General features: G+C 38.3%; 3 protein-coding genes and 1 pseudogene across 3 annotated transcripts; 3 read left to right on the forward strand and 1 right to left on the reverse strand.

Moving 5' to 3' along the window:
• Positions 1–315: 315 nt before the first annotated feature.
• On the forward strand, positions 316–9,684 carry LOC121776646 (annotated as a pseudogene).
• A 649-nt stretch (positions 9,685–10,333) lies between these two features.
• LOC121775780 (probable histone chaperone ASF1A) lies at positions 10,334–12,621 on the forward strand. The gene is made up of 3 exons (XM_042172824.1): positions 10,334–10,671; positions 11,774–11,889; positions 11,984–12,621. The coding sequence occupies exons 1-3, from the start codon at positions 10,563–10,565 to the stop codon at positions 12,344–12,346; spliced, it is 588 nt and encodes a 195-aa protein (XP_042028758.1). The 5' UTR covers positions 10,334–10,562; the 3' UTR covers positions 12,347–12,621.
• A 241-nt stretch (positions 12,622–12,862) lies between these two features.
• On the reverse strand, positions 12,863–15,700 carry LOC121775779 (ribosome quality control complex subunit 2-like). The gene is made up of 7 exons (XM_042172823.1): positions 15,465–15,700; positions 14,846–15,109; positions 14,541–14,591; positions 13,738–13,979; positions 13,378–13,500; positions 13,239–13,301; positions 12,863–13,143 (listed from the first exon to the last, which is right to left on the reverse strand). Exons 2-7 carry the CDS (start codon positions 15,096–15,098, stop codon positions 13,075–13,077), a joined length of 801 nt encoding a protein of 266 aa, XP_042028757.1. The 5' UTR covers positions 15,099–15,109; positions 15,465–15,700; the 3' UTR covers positions 12,863–13,074.
• Positions 15,701–16,661: 961 nt separating this feature from the next.
• Positions 16,662–17,120, forward strand: LOC121776647 (transcription repressor OFP7-like). The gene has a single exon (XM_042173835.1). It carries the CDS (start codon positions 16,662–16,664, stop codon positions 17,118–17,120), a length of 459 nt encoding a protein of 152 aa, XP_042029769.1.
• Positions 17,121–23,647: the final 6,527 nt, after the last annotated feature.

Genomic DNA, 23,647 nt, shown 5'->3' on the forward strand with positions numbered 1-23,647 from the left:
TAACTTTGAAATGGTGAATTAAAAATAATTTTACGTACATTCAAACAAAGTATATATAGCTACATTTTTTTAAAAGGTATTGAAAATAGACAAAACAACGATAACCATTTCGGGCCACTATAGGGCTTCGCTCAACTTTTGGTTGCGGGCTATTCAATTTATGGTCATTTGGGTTTTGTTTTTTTCTCAGCTTATAAATTTTCAAATTTAATTTTATAAAATTATATTTAATTATTCTCGAATAAGGGAAATTAGAAACTGATTCAATTATATAGTAGATTCGAGGCAAAATAGAGAACCGCTCAAAAGTGTGCAATGTCCAAACCGCCAGAACCGCTCAACTTAACCACCGCCGCCCTCCACCGCGCCGCCCTCTCCTCCCTCTCTCTGCCGCCCCCGCCACCCCCTACTTGCCCCCTCACCTCTCCCCCCGCTTCCCTCCCTTACTCCAAACTCATTCCCCATTCCCGCTTCATCGTCGACGGCTTCAAACACGTCCACCCCAATTTCTCCCTCTCTTACTTCCTCTCCCACTTCCACTCCGATCACTACACCGGCCTATCGCCCCAATGGACCACTGGCATCATCTATTGCTCCTCCACCACCGCCACGCTCCTCCACCAAATCCTCCACATTCCCCGCCAATTGATTTCCCCCCTTCCTCTCGCCCAAAGAGTACTAATCGATGGCTCCGAAGTCTACCTCGTCGACGCCAACCACTGCCCCGGCGCAGTTCAGTTTCTATTCAAGGTGCCGACCACCTCTGGCGGCGGTGATTTTAGGTATGTGCACACTGGTGATTTTAGGTATTCTAAGGAAATGAAGAACGAAAATGCGATTTCTGAATTTGTTGGTGCTGATGCTGTGTTTCTCGATACGACCTATTGTAATCCGAAATTTGTATTTCCGAGCCAGGAGGAGTCGATTGATTATATTGTTGGGGTAATTGAGAGGCTTGGATTTGGGAATGCAAAGAATGTGCTGTTTTTGGTTGCTACGTATGTTATTGGGAAGGAGAGGATTTTGTTGGAGATTTCTCGGAGGTGTAAGAGGAAGATTCATGTGAATGAGAGGAAGATGGAAATTTTACGCTCGTTGGGATTGGGAGAGACGGGAGTTTTCACGCTGGATGAGTCCGAGAGTGACGTTCATGTCGTTGGTTGGAATGTGTTGGGCGAGACATGGCCGTATTTTCGACCTAACTTCACGAAGATCGGTGAGATTATGAGTGAGAGAGGTTATTCGAAGGTTGTAGGCTTTGTTCCGACTGGGTGGACGTATGAACTCAAGCGAAATAAATTCTCAGTGAGAACTAAGGACTCATTCGAGATTCATCTAGTTCCATATAGCGAGCATTCTAACTATGATGAGCTTAGAGAGTATGTGAAGTTTTTGAAGCCAAAGCGTGTTATCCCCACAGTTGGTGCTGATGTTGAAAAAATTGACAGCAAGCATGCCAATGCAATGCAAAAGCATTTTGCTGATTTGGTTGATGAAATGGCCATCAAACAGGAATTTTTGATGAGTTTTGTTCGTGGTGGGACGAAGGCAGTGGATGTAATAATAGAAGAAAAAAAGGATGCCCCTTCCTCTGCATCACATTCTTGTACTGACATAGAACAGGAGAATGACAGGAGATCTCCGTGTCCTCAACAGGAACATGAGCAAAGTGATTCAGAAGATATCAGAAAAGATTGTTTGGAGAAATCTGCACAGGATATGCGGGACTGCCTGCCCAGTTGGGTCACTCTATCTCAGATATTGGACTTACTTGAAAGTTCAGGTGGAAATGTTGTTGAAGCAGTTTCTAATTTTTATGAACATGAAACGGAGTTTCATGAACAGGTCCGTCCTGGTGTATTGGTCTCTTGTGCTTTTGATGAAGGTCCAGAAACTAAACCAGCTTCGCCCATTAAACCTATTGCCAAGACCGATCACTCGGAGACTGTTCCTCTGAGTCAGAGTTTTAAATTATCTAGTCCTAAGAGTATAAAGAAAAGCACTAATTCTCCAGGTAAAAGGAAGAGAAACCTTGATAACAAGGGAACAAAGAAAGCAAAAGTTGGTTCAACCCGGAATAGTAATGATTCAAAACAGTCTACTATAACCAAATTCTTTAAAAACAAATTGCCTGTTGTCTCTAAAGAGAGCAAAGCTGACGTTGTATTTAATGATGGTTGCAATGATAAAAAAAAGTTTCCCGCTGAGGTTACTGAGTTGTACAAAGATGAGGTGGATCAGTTTATTCAGCTTGTGAATGACGGTGATGAATCATTAAGAAGCTATGCAGCATCACTTCTTGAGAAGACCAAAGGAGACATCAATATGGCTCTGGATACATATTACAATAACCATGCTAGCACTGCCAATGACAGTAAAGAAAATTTGCTGGGTAATGATAAATCCAAAGAGTCTGAGTGTACAAGTAGAATCTCCTCCATGGAAGGTCATGCTGAACAGAGGAATACTCCTCCGTTGAAATCAAGTCTGATATAAAGGACAATCTTTCTGTAGATTGTGTATCTCTGCCACTTGAGCGATATTCCCCTATTGAACATGGTTAGTTAGTTTATGGTCATCTGACTGTGTAAATTATTACTCTATGTCTCATTTTTGGAGATTATTGCTTCAGTAGCTTGCTATTAAAGGGTTAGAATCTTTCCCAGCATGCTGGAGGAAAGGACAACCTGCTCCATACATTCATATAGCCCGCACTTTTGATTTGGTTAAAGAAGAAAAGGGCAGGAATAAAGCTATATAAATGATGTGTAACATGTTTAGGAGGTCGGTTTTCTTGTTATTTGCTATTTGATATAAAAAATGAGTCGGTTATATGCATTTGATGCTAGTATTTAATTTTTCCCTTTCCAACTGATCGAGCTGGGCCTTATTATTTTTATCATCCATTATACTTCATTATGTAGTTTATTGGCCCTTTCACCAGAGGATGTTCTTCCTGCTGTGTATTTGTGCACAAATAGGATTGCTCCTGAGCATGAAAATACGGTAATATTATATTCAATCTTGTTTTCCCTTACATTCTTTCTAGATTTTTGTATAAATTTTGTACTGGAACAGTTCAATATAAATACAAGAGCTGGAAATGTAATTCCACCCGATAAAATTCTTCCTATCATGTTTGTTTTATTCACCTATCTAGCTATACATGTATAGTTTATTTACATTACACATATCAAATTTTTGTTCTGGAATCCTTTATTCTGTATGTGATGTTGTAGGAACTGAATATTGGTGGTGGCATTGTTGTTTCGGCCCTTGAAGAGGCTTGTGGGACGAACAAATCAAAAATAAAGAATCTTTATGATAGCCTTGGTGATCTTGGTACACAAAATATAGTTTGAATTCTTTCTCCTTATGTTGTACAATTATCTGTGGCACTGGTGGGTTGTTTTGTTGCTGAGTAACTTATATTCTATCAGGTGATGTTGCTCAGCTTTGCCGGCAAACACAATCACTACTCTCTCCTCCAGCAGCGCTTACAATCCGGCAAGTGTATTCTGTCTTACGGAAGATAAGGTATGGATATCCTAGTTATGGATTTTGTATGTAGAAAGACAACTCATTTATCTTTTGGTCCATGGCCTCAAACAATTGCATGAGAACAAGGCCCAAAATGTATTTCCATGAATCTGAGCTGTGTCTTATGTGGAGTGGTAAGGCCATGAAATATAGTACCAACTGATGTTCTTTTTTCAACGTTTTGATGAAAAATATTGCATTTACTAATGTCATGCTAAGTTTTATGTGTTCCCCTTTTTATAATGTAGTATCTTCTACTAGTAAATACCAATATATTTCTATTATGTTAGTGGTTTTTGTCTCTTGAAACTATTTTTAATTGATCAACCAAGGGGAAACATGTCAATGTATTATTGATCTTCTGAAGTTATAGCTTTCAGATTAGTTATCATTCTCTTCATTTTCTTTCAAGTGCATGCTTACTTTGGTACCTTTGCCTGCTGTTCAGGAAAAAATAGGTTTTATACATCCTGAATGCAAGTACTACTTGATAACAAGTACGGCAGTCGGCACAGTTGAGAAGTGCTAAATTTTTTATGTGCTCTTTTGTTGGGCTCTAAATTGGTTTGGGCAACAACTTTTTCAATGAACTGAAAATTTTGTGTTATGATACTAGAGAGTTTTTTTGTCGAATTATTTTGTATGTTAGTAATGTGTTCCATGTTCAGGTGATCGTATGAGCTATGATTTTATCCTTTCCACTGTATTCTGTAAGCATCTTTCACCTTTACATTGAATTCGTCAGTGTACAAACAGGTAGTGGCAGTACAAGCCGGATGAAAAGCCTCATTGTGAATCTCATGTGCTCATGTAGAGAGAAGGAGATGAAATTTCTCGTCAGAATCTGGTACGGTAAAAGTGATTATGCTAGTAATTGGATTATTTTCAAACCACAAAGTGATTATGCTAGTAATTGGATTATTTTAAAACCATAATATAAGGCTATATAAAAAGATCATGCAGCAGTTACAGGGAAACATGAACATTTACAAAATAAAAAGAAGATATGAAAGCATTGTATCTTCCCTGAGATCTGAAATCGCCTGGCTGAAAAAGATGGTGAGAGACTCTGCTGTCTCTCAACTAAAGCTGAGAACGAAATTGAACAATAATCTGAAAACTTGTCTTCATACCCTCTTGTAACTTATTTTACCTCTGTTAGTCATGGTTTAGCATTACACCATGGGTGCGTGTGACTTCACATTTTAATTGATGTAGGTTAGGAACTTAAGAATTGGAGCTATGATGCGAACTATTCTTCCTGCTTTAGCCCAGGCCATTGTAATGCATTATAAAGGAGCAGCTGAAAACCTGAAGGAAGACATTCAGGTTTGTTTAGTTTGAGTTTATATGTGTGCTGTCTTACATTTGATATCAAGTTCTGTATTCTGTTATACTTCTTAATATCCTGCTATGTTAATTAATCAACTGTTCAATGAATAGAATGCTGCAGTTTTGCTCATTTGTCTGCTTTTCCTTGTTTTTTGATAGCGTCTCTCAAGTGCTGTAGTTGAAGCATACAACATAATTCCAAACTTGGTAAGTTATGATTTTGTCATCCTGCCTAATTCATGTTGGTTGTTTTTATTATCAGTACACTCTGTTTCTGCATTGAATATGATTGGTATCTGTGAAACAAATGAAATCTTGACTGTCCATTTATTGTCTTTAAAAGAACTTTATTAGATCAGATAAGATGCCTGCATACTTTTTAGTGGAGAATATGTGAGGTGGTGCATGGATGGCTGAAAGATTTTCACGGAGAAGAGATTTGCCTCTCTTTTCCTTAGTATTATTTTTCATGTGATTAATATCTCCTTATCTGGATTTTGTTCTTTCTCTAAGTCAGCTAATCTTGACACTTTTGCTTGAGTATACATATTCTGGTGATATAGTAGTGCATATGTTCTACTATATTATCTTCTCTGAAACTTGGTATTGCCTCTGAATTCATTCCAACAAAAAATGTAACTCCGTTATAAGGGATGTAAGGTATTATTTATCTTATGATTGCCCTAATTATTTCGTGGAGTACCTTGTGGCAAGGTTGTTCCTTTCAACAATTATATCTTGTTGATCGAACACAAACACATGTAGATACTAGTACGTCTTGATAGGTACTTGTAGGGAGTTGTTCGTGATTGAGATATTATGAACTTGTTGATTCTTCTTGTTGTTTTTACAGGACTTACTTATCCCATCTCTGATGGAAAAAGGGATCCAGTTTTCATCATCAACCGTATCAATGGTGCCTGGCATACCAATCAAGCCAATGCTTGCTAAGTATTGTGCCCACTTACTTTGTGTTTGATGTAAAACTGATTATTTTATGTATGCCTCCTTATTTTCATGGTATATAATCTCAGAATCACTAATGGAGTGCTGGAGGTGCTGAAAATCTTCCAAAACAGAGCATTCACATGTGAATATAAGTCAGTTCTATGGATACTTGCTATAACTATTTGCTTTCTTGAATTTTGGTTAAATTATTGCAATTTAAATGCGGCCAGGAAATCTAGTTAGCTCTTGTAATTTATGCAACTAGTACTCAGTTCCAATTCTCTCCGGCGTAGTTCTCAAGTCTCAACTGAACTGACGTTGAAAATCAATTGATTGCGTTGAACTGATAATTTTCAAATGCACTACACTATGAGCTCTTGCTATCTAGTCATTCTTCAGAACTTCTGAGTCTTGTTATTCCATCAGAAATGAGCTTTTTTCTTTACCGAATTATGGTTTCTGGCTTTAGTTTTGGGGCAATGTGAATTTGTTAAATGCGATGCTTATCGGCTTAGTCATTGTTCAAGTATCTTGGTCTAGTTAAGACCTAAGCATCAAGAGATTGTTGAAATGTTCCAAGTTTGGGATTCTCGATTTTTTCCTAAATTATATGGTATTTGCACAAGAGAGCCCATTTTCACTCTGAATAGTTCTTGGTAGCATGGCTATCTGTAATGGAGTTCAAATTAGCAATGCTGAACATTTCATTTCCGTTGTGTTTTCTAGATATGATGGCCAGCGAGCTCAAATTCATAGATCTGCGGACGGTTCTATACGTGTCTTCTCGAGGAATGGTGATGAAACCACATCAAGATTCCCAGATTTAGTTCAGATAGTTGTTGACTCTTGTGTGCATTGCTGCTGGAGCATTTATTTTGGATGCTGAGGTCAATCTTCACTCTTCCTTCTCTTTAATTTTTTCTGTTATTTGTTTGCATTCTGATGCAGATGCACCTAAATTATTAGCAATCTACAAATTCATATGTTCATTGCTTGGTTTCAGATTTACAGGAACCATAAGTTAGTAACACATAATTTATTTTGAGTTCAGGTGGTTGCAATTGATCGAAATAATGATCGGAGGCTAATGTCATTTCAAGAGCTATCAACCAGGGAGAGAGGGAGTAAGGATTCCATGGTTGACGTAGATAAAATCAAGGTTATACAGTGTCACTATTTAAAATTTAAAACTGATCATGGAAATGATTTTGACTTGATATGCTCAAGTAAAAAAAAGTTAATTTATAAGTTTGTTAAACATTTTATATTATGATATGAATCTCTGCTTACAATCCAGGAGAGGTCATATATATATGGAAACTTTACTTTTACTTTAAACACATGCATTCCCTGCCTTGTGTGTTTGGATTGAAGACTTTGGAGGATGTATTTGAAAAATGGAAACCTGAAAATCTTTTCTATTAACTATGCAACTTTCCTTTAGTTATTGTCTTTCTTTTTCTTTTCTCTCAATTTGCTTACCTTTAATGGATTTAAAAAATAACCATTTTTCTGACTACTTGTTACCTAAAAAATTTATAAGATGAAAGCTACTAAATTTACCTTTTCGATGAAAATATGGGCATGCCATTTAGTTTCAAATAAATTTATTAGTATTGCTCACTTCAAAGTTCAAAAGGCATTATTCATATGAAGATGAGTATAAGGACCATTAAAGGGTCATATGTTTACTTGGAATACTCATTAAGTCCTCCGTTGAGAAAAGTAATCAGATTCAAGGAACAATAGATCAACTCATGAATTATTCAAAATCTAGTATACTGTGGCTCCTTGTGTAGCAGCTACAAAAAGTATGTATATACATCAGAACTTAAACTAAAATTCTAGTATATCCTAAGATAAGCAGGTTTCATTTCTGGCAAACTCTTTCTTACATGTTCCAGCTCGATACTTGCTGAGCTTGTTATTGTTGGAGGGGAGACTATTGTATCTGACCTCTTCTGTTTTCGCAGGTTGACATATGCGTTTTTGTCTTTGACATTATGTTTGCAAGTGGAGAACAGTAAGAGTTGCCTACCGCCCTTTAACAATCTGCACCCCCACCCCAAAACTACATGTATGCAAAGAAAATAAGGAAAAATAAAATTAAAAGAAGAATACATATGAAGATGATAACTAGTTTAAAGATGCATTCAACTCTCATACAGATGCCCATACCTAATGGTTGGGTTTGTGCACAACTTGCTCCTGATTTCATTTTCTTGTTTTTGTAGAAAATTATGTTTTGTTATTATGAAAGCATCCATTTATAACTTCTCGCTCAAGCCATACAAAATTTAAATGCAGGTTATTGGATCGGCCCCTACGTGTAAGACGAAAATGTATGGAATTTCTTTTATTGATCATTTCTTACTGTTGTACTGGGTGACATAGTATGTGGCCTAATTTCGCATTCTCTTTGGGGAACCAGATTTGAAGGATTTATTTGGTGAAGAGAGACCAGGTTATTTCGAATATGCTAAAGAAATGACTGTAAGTTTCTCTTTTTTTTTTGATGAATGAGTTAATGATTTTACACTCTTCCTACAAAATAACCAACCTCTTTTAGATTGAACCCCAAGATGCTGATTCAAATAATGAAGCTACATCAAATAGGATGAGCAGTTTTCTATCGGATGCCATTCACTCCTCATGTGAAGGGATCATGGTTAAATCTCTCGATGTTGATTCTGGGTATGCTCCATCAAAGCGTTCCGATGCCTGGTTGAAGGTGTTATATGCGTTTGAAACTTTTTATTAGAACAGTTTATTACGAAGGTCTGTAATTCTTTATTTTTTGAGCAAATCATCCTTTCCTCTCGCAGGTTAAAAGAGATTATGTTGAAGGGCTAAGTTGATTCCTTGGACTTGGTACCTATAGGTGCTTGGTATGGAAATGGAAGAAAAGCTGGATGGTAAATAATTCTCTCTATACTAACTTTCTTTAATATTTTTCTCTCTGTGAATTCAATACTAAGCATCAATCTATAGCAGTAATTAATCATGTGCTGGGTGTAGTGATGATGCTAGTTTCAATTTTACACATCTTCCTCGAGTCTGGAAAGAATGAGAAGAATCTTTGTTTCACGCATGTAAAACTGCATTTATGATATTCCAGGTTCAGTCCGTTTTTAATGGCGTGCTACAATCCCGATACTGAAGAATTCCAGAGTGTCTGCCGGGTCATGTCAGCATTTTCAGATGCGTTTTACAAAGAGGCAAGTCGAAAAGCTAAACCATCCTCAAAAGCTAAACTCGATGAAATTGGATTCTGCTTAGCCTTTCCTAAAAGTTTTTAACATTAAGCAAAGATGAAACTTTCAGTGTAGTAGTACTTGTTAGTTAAGAATGATGTCAACAGATAACTAGTTGGAACTAAATTCTGCAGATGAAAGACTTCTTCATTGGAGACAGAATTCTTTCGAAAAAGCCATCATACTATGGAACAGCAGAAGCACCCGACATGTGGTTTTCTGCGGAACTCGTGTGGCAGATAAAGGGCGCAGACTTCACGGTTTCACCGGTTCATCATGCGGCCCTTGGTTTAGTCCATCCATCGCGTGGTATTTCAGTTAGATTTCCTAGATTTATTCGATCCGTCACGGACAGAAAGCCTGAAGATTGCAGCACAGCTTGTGATATAGCTGACATGTTCAGTTTGCAAACCAGAAAAATGGATGTAGGCATAAAAAAATGAGGGAGATGCAGTCGGCTACTTTTACATATTATCATTAGGAGGAGGGTAGGGTTCTTGTTCTGTAAAAACTTGTACAGGTATTTTGAGACATAGCCTTACTCCAGCTGTGGTCTATGGTAAACACACTATCGATTTTTTTGGCAATTAAACACGAGTGTACTATAACATTGAGGGGGAGCAAAATAACCGAAAACTGAATATTCGATCTGAACCAAAATGAATTGGTTTGGATTTATAAAAATCGGAAAACCAAATTTCTTATTAAAACAAATTCTATTTGTGTTAATTTATATTAATAAATCTAATAATATTTAGACTTTATAATGATTATAGTTGTTTTGATATGTTAATTGATTGATAAGATATAATTGTGTTGGTCAGAGAAAATTAATTTCCAGATTTTCATTTTTTGGATATACTGTGTAGTTTCAAATTTTTGAGTTTGGTTTTTGTAGTTAAAATTTCAGTTTTTAGAATTTTTAAGATATATTTATGCAACATTTTTTTCGGATTGGTTTCTATTGTTGGGATTTCAATTATTAGGGATAATTCGGTATTAATTTTATAAAATTTTAGTTTTTCTATTCGATTTGGCTAAAAACCGAATACACGCCTATATAATAGTACTAGTATAAAACAAGTAAGACCGAATTAGTTATTCAACTATAGTTTTGAATTGTCTTATCATTTTTGGTCAAGAAACAAAGATAAGACCGAAATGAAATAAACTCCCGCCAATTTTCAAAACCGGCTATAGCCGGTTGCGAAGACAGTAGGCAGTCAGTTATATAAATAGTAAAAACAGAAGCTCATAATTAAATTATTTTGTATATTTTGTATTGGATTTTGGGGGTAAGCTAAGCTCGCTCTTCCGCTTGTGATGTGAGAGTTGTGACATCCAATTCTCGCTGCGCTTGTCTTCTCCTTTCTCACAGCCAATTCTGCTGCCCCTCCCTTCCATGAAGTTTGCTCTGCCCGCGGCTTGATCGGTGGCGTTATTTAGCAACTCCAACTCTGCCCAATTCTCAACGTCCTTGCCCCTCCGATGAGTGCGGTGAACATCACCAACGTCGCTGTGCTAGACAATCCGGCTTCCTTTTTGTCCCCTTTCCAGTTCGAAATCTCCTACGAATGCGTTACTTCTCTCAAAGACGGTAATTTTTTTACCATTTTCCTTTGTAATTTTAGTGCTCAGTTGAATTACATGTCAATTTGCTCTATTACCACATTTAGGGCTACTTGATTCTAGGTTATGCGTGTTGGAATTATTTCCTTTTTTTGGCGAATTTTGTGTTAATTGATTCGCAGTATTAGTTGATTCTGATAGTGAAATTTATACGGTTTAGCTAAGAGATGTATCGGTTAAGTGATGAAGGAAAATAGTTGATTTGGGTGTTTTTAATGGTGAATTAGGGTTTATGACTGATAAGCTTTTAAGAGGATTTCGACAAATATTGATGTCCTCAGCTACTAGATTGGCAGAAAGAAATTGTGGAGCTTAGGTAGAAACCTGTTAGAAGATGTGGAAAAATCTACATCATGCTAACCATTCATGGACTACATGTTTTTAGACTCTGTTTGGCTATTTAGGACCTCTCCTTGATCTCGTATAAATTGTTTGAGACAGGATTGATGAATATTCACTCACTCATATAGACAGGATTGAGATCATTCCAAATTCCACTGATTCAATAATTCAAAAATAAAGATTATAATTTATTTGGTAACCCATTATCATTCTGCAATGTGCTAGGCAAATAAGTTCACCTCAATGGCTGCAGACCATGAAAATGATGTTTTAGTATATTCATTTGCTTGCATGTCCATTCTATAAGAGGTTAATTCTGCAATTAGACTTAACAACTCATGGTTAGTAAGCAAGTGTGGCATGACTATGAGGATGGCATTTCCACCCATATTCTGGGATGAAGCTGCTACTGCCTTTAGAACCCCTCAAAGTAGATAAAGGATGTAGAGAAGGAAAAAGCAAGAGGGTAATGACATTGAAGCCACCATTCTTTCATATTCCCCTGGGAGAAGTAGCTAATAAGGATCTGATTGCTTGTTGGAAATGTATTGTAAACCTTGTCCTAATACAATAATTTTCTCTTTTTCTAAAGACTGGTGGTTAGGTTTTTTCAGTTTTCAAGAAGATCTTTGGATTATTGACTTGACATAGGTATACAAATTTTCATGATAATGTATAGTCGAAAAGAAAACTATGCTGCCTATTTGTATTAACTAAGTGCTCTCCAGATCTGGAGTGGAAACTCATTTACGTAGGATCTGCTGAAGATGAAACTTATGACCAACTTTTGGAAAGTGTTCTTGTTGGCCCAGTCAATGTAGGCAACTATCGTTTTGTTTTGCAGGTAAAAGCTATAATAAAGTACTTACGTATTTAAAACTTAAACTACTTTGCATGCTTCTCAAGATCTTATGTTCTCTTTTGGTTATTAATATCAGGCAGACCCTCCAGATCCTTCCAGAATACGCGAGGAAGACATTATAGGTGTCACAGTGCTCTTATTGACATGCTCTTATGTGGGTCAAGAATTTCTTCGTGTGGGCTATTATGTCAATAATGACTATGGTGATGAGCAGCTCCGCGAGGAGCCTCCCCAGAAGATCATGATTGACAGGATTCAGAGAAACATATTATCTGACAAGCCAAGAGTGACCAAATTTCCCATTAATTTCAACCCGGAAAACAGTGAGAACGGAGAACAAGCACCTTCCCCTGATCACGTTGCTGAAGCAGATAAGCATGAAGAAGAGACGCTCCCCTCAACAAATAATATTTCTGATAAAGATGAGCCTAAAACATGATGCTACTAACTTCTCCAGTTCCGTGGCTTCTTTAGTCATCATGTTGTGCTGTGCTGTGCTATCCTGATATCTGGCTATCCGCATTTGACATTGTTAGTTTAATTTAGGTCTCAACTAAGTTCTGGCTACTATTTTCTGTCATTTTTGGTTCTTGCATCAGTTAATGCCAGCTGCTGTGCTCAATACCTTGCACATCTGATTCTTATGCTTCTAACTGAAATATGTTTGTTGTTTTAAAACCTTTTAAATTCTAAGGTGTTAGCCAGTTCAACTTACAGCTAGGAGCCTCTTTTTCTTAAATTTTACTCTTTGATTTTTTTTTCTTTTTCTAGAAGCTAAGAAGCCCATTTTTGGCTGGCTTCTGCCTGTTGCTTAAGTTACAGTTTTGTTATTGTGATTATTCTCATAACCTTTTAAATGTAATATCAGAAAAATGTTTCTACATTCGTTGACATCATGCTGTTAAGCTATGTTGAAAGAAGCCCAATGTTAACGATGATTAAAGGAGACTATAAATTGAGCCCTGCATTCACCCTTAATTGTAAAGCTAATGAAAATAAAAAATGATCAGTTACAAGCAACTTATCCATTATCCTGAATCCAAACAAAATTGGGAAATATAAAAACACAACAAAGAGGTTAAAAACTTGTTTATTGGATATTCTTGTAGAGATTGAACTTGTGTCTATATAGGAAACCGCAGTCATTTATAGAAAAATTAGCTGTCTTCAGTCCTCATTCTTACGCCTCTTCTCCCGCTTCTCTGTTGATCGTTTTGCTTTTCTAGATTCAGCGTCCTGTGCTCAGAAAATCGAATCATAGTTAGTACTACTTCCAGAGAATCTAAAAATCATTCCATTGCAATAGTATTAGGGTGTGTGCTTTTCTTCACCTGTCTAGGTCTCTTCTTCTGTTTCAAATGTCCTTTGCCCTTTTTATTTGGCTTCTCTGGTTTCTGTTAGGATCGTTATGTTTAGCGTGTTAAATTAGGCAAAGATGGTAAAATAAAACACATCCATGAAGAACAGTACCTGTCGAGAAGCTGTAGTTGGTGCATCATTCTCAGAATACACCTCGCCCTCAATTTCTCCTCTCTCATTTAACATGAGCTTGAGTCTCCCTTCTCGAAGTAGTTTCTCAGAGCGGATGTGCTTCTGGAAACAACAAAAAGGTATGGTCTGTCAACACTAAGAGCATGTATAGAGCTCATTAAAGTAGAGCAGTACACAACACAATGCCAGATCGGGGGATGAAAGTAGAACATGATTGAGGAACAAGTTAAAGGGCTAGGATGCAAAGACATGTGTAGACAGAGCTATTTGCTAGAAAAAATCTAAGATAAACATTATAGGCTCAGCTGATATTAAGAAAGTCGCAATAAACATTCTTGCCTTGGAGATGAGATGAGCCTTTAAAGTCTCCTCTGATAAGCAGACTATCCTAGGACAAAGCCTGCATTTAAAAACTGACTTATGTTTTAAAATACAATCTGCTGTCTCAAAGTCGGTTTTATCCTTCTTGGGACTATCCAGAGCTATGGTAGGTAAACTGTTTCCTTCTCCACCAGAAAGACTTCCTATAATGTTTTGGTTGCCAACTTGAGCTGCGGTGTCTTCATCACTAGTAAGTAAACCTGCAAAGACCAATTCAGTTGTAAAAACAGGGCGAACGAGTTCCAGAAATCAGCCCTCTTGATTCAAAATTTCTAATGTAACCAGCATGCATCCTAAAAAATCATTACAAATGAACTCCCACAAGGGACTGTGATATCCACATAACATATTTGAGAATTTAGAGAAAGCAACTTTCAGAAAAGAAAATGTTGAGTAACAGGTTAGCCACTTTTCAGTTGAATTTTTATTGCACAATGAGATACAACTAGTGTCACTACAGCATAACCACTAATGAGCAATGAGCATAACATAAGCATCAAGCACATGGGTGATGGGCCACAATAACTCTGTAGCATTAACACCATGATAATTGCTGATAATTTCGGCATTAAATAAGTCAAATAGAAAAGAACAAAACAAAGGATAAACTGTCAAAATACATGAGAAGGATAAGTTTATAAGCATCACATACCAATAAACTATTCATGCCAAAAACAAGATTGGATCTACACACTGGTTGAACCTAAATGTGCTTTTGTTAAATAAAGTTCTTTACAAACTCTGGTCTATAAAATTCAAACCTGATGAATCAAGATTAACTTCGTTGACTGAGCTGTCCTCGCTTTCATAACCTGAAGATCAAAGCAAATGCATCAAAACATATTTGCAGAAACACGGGCTCCAACTTAAGCCTAGAACACCATATATACTGGTAGTAAGGAGAAGAGTAAAAAGTGATTAAATTAAATTTATAAAAGATTAAGCAATGTTTGTTAAAGTAGTACTCATTTAACTACCAGATACTTGATCAGTAAGGGTAACATAACCAAATCATACAGACTTTAAATGCTTCGAAAAGATAACAACACAGCATAAGTTCACCCACCAGAAGAAGAAGAAGCTTCTCCACCCTCTCTCACATCTGAAGCAACATTTTCTTTTGCTTCTTCTTCTACTTCTACTTCGTCTTCTTCTTCTTCTTCTTCTTCTTCTTCTTCTTCTTCTTCTTCCTCTTCTTCTTCAATATCAGTGTCATCAGTAGCTTCTGCCTCCACTTCAGAGCCTGACGAAGACGAGGAAGATTCTGATGCGGCATCCTTATCACCGTGTTCATACCTATAGAATCGCCTTTTTATCATAATTATATCCTCTGCAGACATGAAAAAAAATGAGCGGTGAGCATCAAATTAAATGTACAAGGAATCCGAGCAACAAAAGAGCAAGTACTGCAGCAATATCTTCTGCTCAGTTAAACAGCATTCTATCTACAATCATCATACTGACAATGTCGATTCACAACTGTTTATCAAAATATTACTCTTATGCTCACTATTACCAAGTACTACTTCCAATTCAGCTTTAACAGCAAATTTCAAATAATTTCAATTGATTACGCCTTCCTGTTGATTTTTTCATGTGGCAAGCAATCAAATAGGAAAAGGAGCCGAAAATAAGATGCCAAATCATATAAATACACGCCTCCACATAGATTGCATAGAACTCACTAGTTGTCAATCCAAGTTTGCAAAATTTGCAGAAAAATAAAAGTTTGGTTTCCTCCGAATAACTGACATTTCCGATAAAATGCAAAATTACAACGCACACACAGATACATACAAAGAGGAGAAAGAGAGAGAGAACAGTGAATGGCGGCGGAAATGGCTGCTTGCTTGTGATGTTGCGGTGGGAGGAAAGGGAGGAGGGTTTTGGTTTCAGCGGCACCCGCAAATATTGACACCTATTAATCGTTATGACATGAATAAATCGTGCTATACCCTTTGATATCATTTTGACTTTTGTAAATACACATAATTAAATCTTTATTTTTTTTATAAGATTAATATATTAGGGTGGCGTTCGGTTTCCAAGATAAAACAATACAAAAATATAATCTATAATTGAGTTGTGAAATTATTTTAGTTATAGGGGGTTAGCTATGACTAATTATCCCATGATTATCCATCTATGATTGAGTTATGAGGTTGAATCTCATAAACCAAACACACTACAAATTTAATCTCTGGATACAATCTTGCAAACCGAACACTCCTAGTAGTATTAATTTGTCATGTATTCTCATAAAGAGTAAATGTAAAAATTAGTCCTGAACATATGCTCATTTTACGATTTTGGTCATAAACATTATCTTTTGAATTTTTACATCCTGAACATTTCAACTCGGATCACAATTGGTCATAAACTAACAATTCCGTCAATTTTTAAACGGTTAACGTTTTAAACCCGATTTTGACCAATTAAAGCATGATAATTTTAATTATTTAATAATCAAATTTTTTTGTAAATAAAACCATAAATGATTTATTCTAAATATATGAAATGAATATAAGATTCATTCACTAGGGTTTCAAAACAACGCCCACTTTCATCTTCTTCCTCGCTGAAAAACGAAGAACCTTAGTGGCTCAACTTCGTAATGAGGTCATCCTGCAACAGAGGTTCTGCGCCCGGGGTTCGGCGAGAGTGGTGGCCGACGTGACCTTCGATTCCAGTATGAGTTTTGCAATTGCAAGAAACTTGCTTCACTCCGAATCGTCAAAAGCCATGACAAACCTACAAGGGGGAAGCTCTACTTTGTTTGTGAGAGAAAAGAGTGGGTTTGTGGTAATTTTGACCACAATTAAGCTGTTAAGTGATAATTTTTAATTATTTCAAAATTAAAATTATTTTGTAAAGGAAGACAAATGGGATCCCCACCCTCTCCTTCCTCACGGGAGAAGACCCGCCGCCTCGCCAAGAAGAAAAGGAACCTCCCCACCAGGATCTGCCTCAGCACCTCCTCCGCCGACAGCGGCTGGTTCAGCAGCGAAGGCGCCGCCGACGAGGAAACCGAAACCCTAGTCTCCTCCTCCTCCTCGCACCATCCGATCCGAGAAATGCAGCCCTTCCCCAATTCAAACCCTAGAAACCCTCACCGACGGAGCAGGAGATCGAGATCATCATCCACGAAGCGGGCGCCGGCTGTGGAAGGGGAGACGACGCCGGCGAGGCTGTCGGTGTTCAAGAAGTTAATATCGTGCACGGTTGAGGGGAAGGTGAAGGAGAACTTCACGATCGTGAAGAAGTCGGAAAATCCGCTGGAGGATTTCAAGAGGTCGATGATGGATATGAGATCTGAGATCTCATATTGTGAAATGAAATAATATATTATGAAATGAAGTTAAATCCTCCAAATATTTTATGAATTAGCTGAAGTAAAATAGGCTCGTGATGAAGGCGGAAATAATTTATACATTTGTGCATTTCATTCATAAAAAACTTGTTGGAAAGAAATCAATTAGAATCATGTATTTAAGGAGAATTACCATGTGATTAGGAAATTAATTGGAAAGGATCCTTACCATGTTTAGTTATTGTTGAACCTATTTAAAGGGGTGTAAATTAGAATGTAAATCATAAGAGTGAATGAAGAAAATCTCTTCCTTTTATCATGGTATCAGAGCAAAGGCTCAGAAAAAATTCATCATAGCCTAAAATACCAAAATCTCGGCCAAACGACTTCAACCTACATCACAGAATGTCAGACGACGAAGAAAAACCAAACCTCGACGACTCGAGGTTAAAGATGAGTAAAAACGTTACTCTAGCAGTCAGACTCAAAGAAACAAACTACCCACTTTGGAAGAAACTAATGAGAATCGCGATTGTCGGCAGACGGGCAAACCGGCATATCACGGGTGTGCCAACACCACCGGAACCAGGGGAAAAAGGCTACACCGAATGGGAGGAATCCGACATGATTGTTTTTTCATGGATCCTCGACAATATCGATATGGATATTGTCGTGGATTTTGCTCACCACCACACTGCACAGGCTCTTTGGGAGAGCCTATCTGTCACCTTCGAGAGCGTCTCGGATCCGTACCTGCTCTACGACCTAGAGGAAAAAGCGGGAAAAATGATCCAGGGAGAACAGGGGCTTGAGACGTACTGGCGCCATCTACATGGGCTCTGGATCGAGATTGATCGATGCCAAAAATGCCCAATCGATTGTTGTGATAAGGGCGTCGGCCAGTTCAGAAAGTATGGAGGGACGAAGCGTTTGTTCAAGTTCCTAACGAGACTGAACGAACGGTATGATGGGATTCGACGGGACATTCTAAAAGAATGCCCACTGCCCTCAGCCGAGGCCGCATACGGATGGGTGAAACGAGAAGCTACCCGGCTCAAGATCAATGCGCCAGCAACAAATTCAGATCTCCCAACAGGTGCAACCAACGATGGCTCATCATCGGGCGGAATAGGGTTGGGATTCGCAGCCCGAAATCAAACACCACAGCACCAAACCCAACCACCGCGCGCCGCCGCGCTACCATTAAACCGCCGAGGGTTCAAACCTGACAAATCCAGAATGTGGTGCACCCACTGTCAACGACCGAGACACACCAAGGAAAATTGTTTTCTCCTCGTCGGGTTCCCAGAATGGTGGGATGAAAGCCAAAAGGCGAGAGCACGACTCGCAATCGTAGTCGAAGAAGGAGGTGGATTGTTCCAAGAAACGGCGGGCAACCGAGGAGCTGCCAACGCCCGAGGGAGAACAGGCGAGACCACCCAACAGCAGGGCGGTGGTGGCGGCAGGCGAGGCGAACCGGACCAACGAATCGGAGAGGCCGCGTTTGCCGAACGGAGGGGGAGTTCTGTCGGAGGTAACGGCGGATTAGGGAGTGACAACCCTAATCCCCAAATTAACAAATCAATTTTATTGCATGCCCCCTCAAGTTTGGAAATGTTTAAAAAGGGATCCCCTTCTAGAAAAAATTATAAGCCCAGTCCCTGTAGTATAAATCATGTGCAAAAAGGTCCTCAGACTCAAAAAATCCGAAAAACTACCCCTATATTGCCTAAAAATTCCTTTTTAAGCCCAAATAGTTTTGCACCGTTGGAAAAAATCCCTATAGCATGTATGGCCCAAAGTAAAAATGATCCTAAGGAGAATGGATGGATATTTGATTGTGGAGCCACAGATACAATGTCTTATGATAAAAATGATTTTTCTGCATTTACTGATGCTACAAAGAGTTCGATACAAACTGCTGATGGGGAATTGACTGCTGTTAGTGGGAGTGGAACCATTGAAATTTCTCCCACCTTAAAACTCTCCAACTGCCTTTATGTGCCCAAACTGTCTCATAAACTCATGTCCATTAGTCATGTTACTAAAGAGCTAAACTGTACTCTATTGATGCACCCAAATTTTTGTGTATTACAGGATATCAGGACGAGGAGGATAATTGGGCGTGACACTGATCGTCAAGGCCTCTACTATGTGGACGAGATTACTCAACAAGGTGGCACCGCGATGCTTGCTCACGGATCTGCTGAAAGAGAAGCTTGGTTGTGGCACCGTAGAATGGGGCATCCATCTTCGGGTTATTTCAAAATTTTATTTCCTAAGTTTTCTAAGTTTAAGAATATTACTTGTGAGTCATGTGTTTTGGCCAAAAGCCATAGACAATCCTTTAAATCTAGTGATACTCGGGTTAATGGTATTTTCTCCTTAGTTCATGCTGATGTGTGGGGCCCAGCGCCCATTACTGGTGATCATGGTTTAAAATATTTTTTAATTTTTGTGGATGATTGCACTAGATTAACATGGGTATATTTTTTGAAAAATAAAAATGAGGTTTTCAAAAAATTTACCATTTTTTTTACTATGATACAGACTCAATTTCAAACCTCTATTAAAATTCTTAGGTCTGATAATGGTAGGGAATTTGTTAATAAGGAAATGACATCTTTTTTTAGGAGCAGGGGACTGGTTCATCAAACGACTTGTCCCTATACTCCTGAACAAAATGGAGTAGCAGAACTGAAAAATAGACTGATTTTGGAAATGACTCGAGCTTTGTTTTTTGACTCAAATGTTCCAAAATGTCTTTGGCCTGAAGCTGTAGCCACTGCAGTTTATTTAATTAATCGTCTACCTACAAAGATTTTAGGTATGAAGACTCCTCTGCAAATTCTTTCAGCCTCAACAAATATTCCTGAACCCCTGTCTATTCCTCTCAAAATCTTTGGTTGTTCTGTTTATGTCCATGTTCCCAAGCATGAAAGAAGTAAATTCTCTGCATGTGCCATTAAATGTGTTTTTATGGGTTATGGATTGAATCAAAAAGGATATAGGTGTTATGATCCAACTTCTAGGAAGATTATTACAACCATGAACTGTAACTTCTTAGAAAGTGAGTATTTCTATCACTCCCAAATTCGGGGTCAGGGGGAGAGTGTTCCAAGCCAGGGGGAGAGTGTTCGACCCCTTCATTGGGATGTGCCACAATTAGGCAACTCTGAGGTGGAGCCAACAGAGCAAGCTAGTGTCATCGCCGAGCAGATCACGTCCACTGTGGAGCCTCCTCAGTCGCCATTGCCTGAACCAGATCCTCCTCCAGTGATATCTGAGGTAATTCCCGAAACTAGCTCAGAAAATACAGTTATTGGTTCTAACCAACCTGATGCAGAGGAAGGAGAAAATGCAGCAATTGATGGTGATACTGGGCGGTATATCTTACCTCCTAGAAGCACCCGTGGGGTGCCTCCTAAACGATACAGTCCAGAAAGAACCAACTCAAGGAGTCGGTACCCTATGGCAAATCTGGCTAAAGCAAACTTGAGTGAAATGGGCAGGGCATTTGAAGCTGCTCTTTATGAGGAAGAAGAGCTCCCTAGAACGGCAGAAGAAGCTATGAAAGTTGCCCACTGGAGGGAGACAATGTTGGTGGAGATGAGGCCATGATCAAAAACAAGACTTGGGAAGTATGTTTGAAACCAGATGGGGTCAAGATTGTAGGATGCAGATGGGTCTTTACTATTAAGAGAAGACCAGATGGATCGATCGAAAGGTATAAGGCAAGATTGGTAGCTAAGGGATATACTCAGACATATGGAGTCGACTATGCTGAGACTTTCTCCCCGGTGGCAAGGATGAGTACTATTCGAGTACTATTCTCCATAGCGGCGAACAGGGAATGACCACTACACCAATTTGATGTGACAAATGCCTTTTTACATGGGGAGCTGTCCAAACCAATCTACATGGAGGCACCACCTGGTTTCTCTGGCCAGTTTGAAGGAGGAAAGGTTTGCAAACTTAAGAAGACACTGTATGGGCTGAAACAATCCCCTAGGGCATGGTTTGGGAGGTTCACGGAGGTAATGAAGAAGTATGGATACAAGCAAAGCAACTCCGACCATACTCTGTTCCTAAAAAGGAGAGAAGAAAAAATTACGTGTCTGATCATTTATGTAGATAATATGATCCTCACAGGTGATGATGAGGATGAGATCAAGCAGTTGAAGAAGAATCTCTTTGCAGAATTCCAAATGAAGGACCTTGGATTACTTAAATACTTTCTGGGAATTGAAGTACTAAGGTCGAAGAAGGGAATCTTTATCAGCCAGCGAAAATATGTACTTGATCTGCTGGCAGAAACTGGGATGCTAGACTGCAAACCAGCTGATACTCCTATGGCACAGAATCACGGTTTGCAGATAATTGAAGGAGCGGAGTCTACTCATCGCACAAGGTACCAGCGTCTAGTTGGGAAATTAATCTACTTGTCTCACACCAGACCCGATATTGCATATGCTGTTGGAGTGGTCAGTCAGTTCATGCTCGCACCCCAAGCAGCTCACTGGGAGGCGGCTCTTAGGATTGTAAGATACCTAAAGGGGACGCCAGGACATGGAGTGATGTTCGAAAATCATGGACACTTGGAGATCCATGGTTTCACAGATGCAGACTGGGCAGGAAACCCAAATGACAGAAAGTCGACCGCAGGGTACTTCACCTTTGTTGGAGGGAATCTTGTTACGTGGCGGAGCAAGAAGCAAAAGGTGGTTGCCCTGTCTAGTGCAGAAGCTGAGTTTCGAGGAATCAAGAGTGGTCTGACTGAGATTTTATGGCTGAAGAAGCTAATGACAGAGCTAAGCCTAAAGTCACAAAAGTCGTGTAAGTTGTTCTGTGATAACAAAGCGGCAATCAGTATATCTGAAAACCCTGTCCAGCACGATCGGACAAAGCATGTCGAGGTGGATAGACACTTCATTAAAGACAACATAGAAGCCAAGATAGTAGAGCTCCCGTTTGTGAGATCTGAAGACCAACTGGCCGATATTCTGACTAAGGCTGTGGATTCAAGAAGCTTCCGCGAAGTATTGAGCAAGTTAAGAATGAGTGATCCCATTACTTAACTTGAGGGGGAGTGTTGGAAAGAAATCAATTAGAATCATGTATTTAAGGAGAATTACCATGTGATTAGGAAATTAATTGGAAAGGATCCTTACCATGTTTAGCTATTGTTGAACCTATTTAAAGGGGTGTGAATTAGAATGTAAATCATAAGAGTGAATGAAGAAAATCTCTTCCTTTTATCAAAACTAGATCTAAAAACCCTAATATTGTAGAAGAGATTTGCATATAATGGGATTTTTGCCGCTGGGTAAGGGGAATTGAACACTGGACGTTAGGTCACTTATGATTTATGAACAAGTAAAACCTACTACGGCACCAAACAACATGAACTAGCTAAATACTTATAAAATATAAATAGTTGATGTATAGAAATTGTTGGGAACCATGATACTTATAGACGACTTAGGATCATCACCAAGTCGATGTGGGACAAGATTGAAGAGTATTAACACGCCCCCTCATGTGTGGGCGGAATGACATATCGGACTTCCATCACGTGGGTAGGCAAGAGAAGAGATAAAATCCATCATCGACTTGGGCACGCTTGGATACCATATTAGAAATGAACCACTCACCCCTTAAAAGGCTTTGTAAGGGGGAGGGTTGTCCATACTTATATAGATGAGTTAGGATCATCAACAAGTCGATGTGAGACAAGATTTAAGAGTTTTAACACATGACACCCTAACCCTAACGTGGTTTCGTCACTGCTCACAAGCATCATATGTGCTCACGGAAAATAAAAGCATACAAAATAATAAATGATTCTTATACAAGTAATGACATGCTATACTCACAAGATGACAAGTGATTCTGTTTAAGCAATGAATGCATCATATGCTCACGAAAATTTAAAGCACATAAGATTACCAGAGTTGATGGTGTGTGCTTATGCTACTACATGGAAGCAACAACGATGTTTGGTGTTTGGTGTTCTCTTGGTTTTGATCGAGAGCTGTAGAGAGAGATTATTAAAGGGGCTATGACTTAATTTTGTTACTAAGTAAAATAAGGACTTTTTTGTTGCTATAAATAGGCCTTCATTTGTAAAAAAAAAAATCTAAGCCAAGAGGCTTGGAGGTCTTTAAATTTGTCCTGTTTTATTCAGTACTAGGGACATATCTCAATGTAATTTTATCGTAAAGAAATCGCTAATCATCGAGTAAAATTTTGGGGTGTTATATATGCATTAGAATTTAGGGATGATTGACATTTAAATTATAATTTTTGTTGACTTTTAATTAATTTTATAAGTTTTGAAATCGAAATACAAAATCATGTAATTTTTTTAATTTTGCATAATTTAATGGTTAATTAAAGACAAAACTAATATGATAAAATAAACAATAAAATGACATAGTTTTGGATACATTAACCTCAGGAACGGATTCAAGAATTCAATCTAGAAGAGGCAAAAATATATAGATAAAGAAATTTTAGGAGTTTGAGGAGTAATACATAAAGAAAATTGAGAAATTT

This window comes from Salvia splendens, chromosome 18, assembly GCF_004379255.2.
Source record: "Salvia splendens isolate huo1 chromosome 18, SspV2, whole genome shotgun sequence".
Lineage (NCBI taxonomy): Eukaryota > Viridiplantae > Streptophyta > Magnoliopsida > Lamiales > Lamiaceae > Salvia > Salvia splendens.

Excerpts from the sequence above, each read along its gene's own strand:
- LOC121776647 (XM_042173835.1), top strand. The coding sequence starts at position 16,662 with ATGGGATCCCCACCCTCTCCTTCCTCACGGGAGAAGACCCGCCGCCTC.
- LOC121775779 (XM_042172823.1), bottom strand. The coding sequence starts at position 15,098 with ATGATAAAAAGGCGATTCTATAGGTATGAACACGGTGATAAGGATGCC. Across the intron at positions 13,980-14,540 it reads AGTTAATCTTGATTCATCAG|GTTTACTTACTAGTGATGAA; the intron begins GTTTGAATTTTA and ends TGGTCTTTGCAG. Across the intron at positions 13,501-13,737 it reads AGGCTCATCTCATCTCCAAG|AAGCACATCCGCTCTGAGAA; the intron begins GCAAGAATGTTT and ends TGTTGTTTCCAG.
- LOC121775780 (XM_042172824.1), top strand. The coding sequence starts at position 10,563 with ATGAGTGCGGTGAACATCACCAACGTCGCTGTGCTAGACAATCCGGCT. Across the intron at positions 10,672-11,773 it reads CGTTACTTCTCTCAAAGACG|ATCTGGAGTGGAAACTCATT; the intron begins GTAATTTTTTTA and ends AGTGCTCTCCAG. Across the intron at positions 11,890-11,983 it reads ACTATCGTTTTGTTTTGCAG|GCAGACCCTCCAGATCCTTC; the intron begins GTAAAAGCTATA and ends TATTAATATCAG.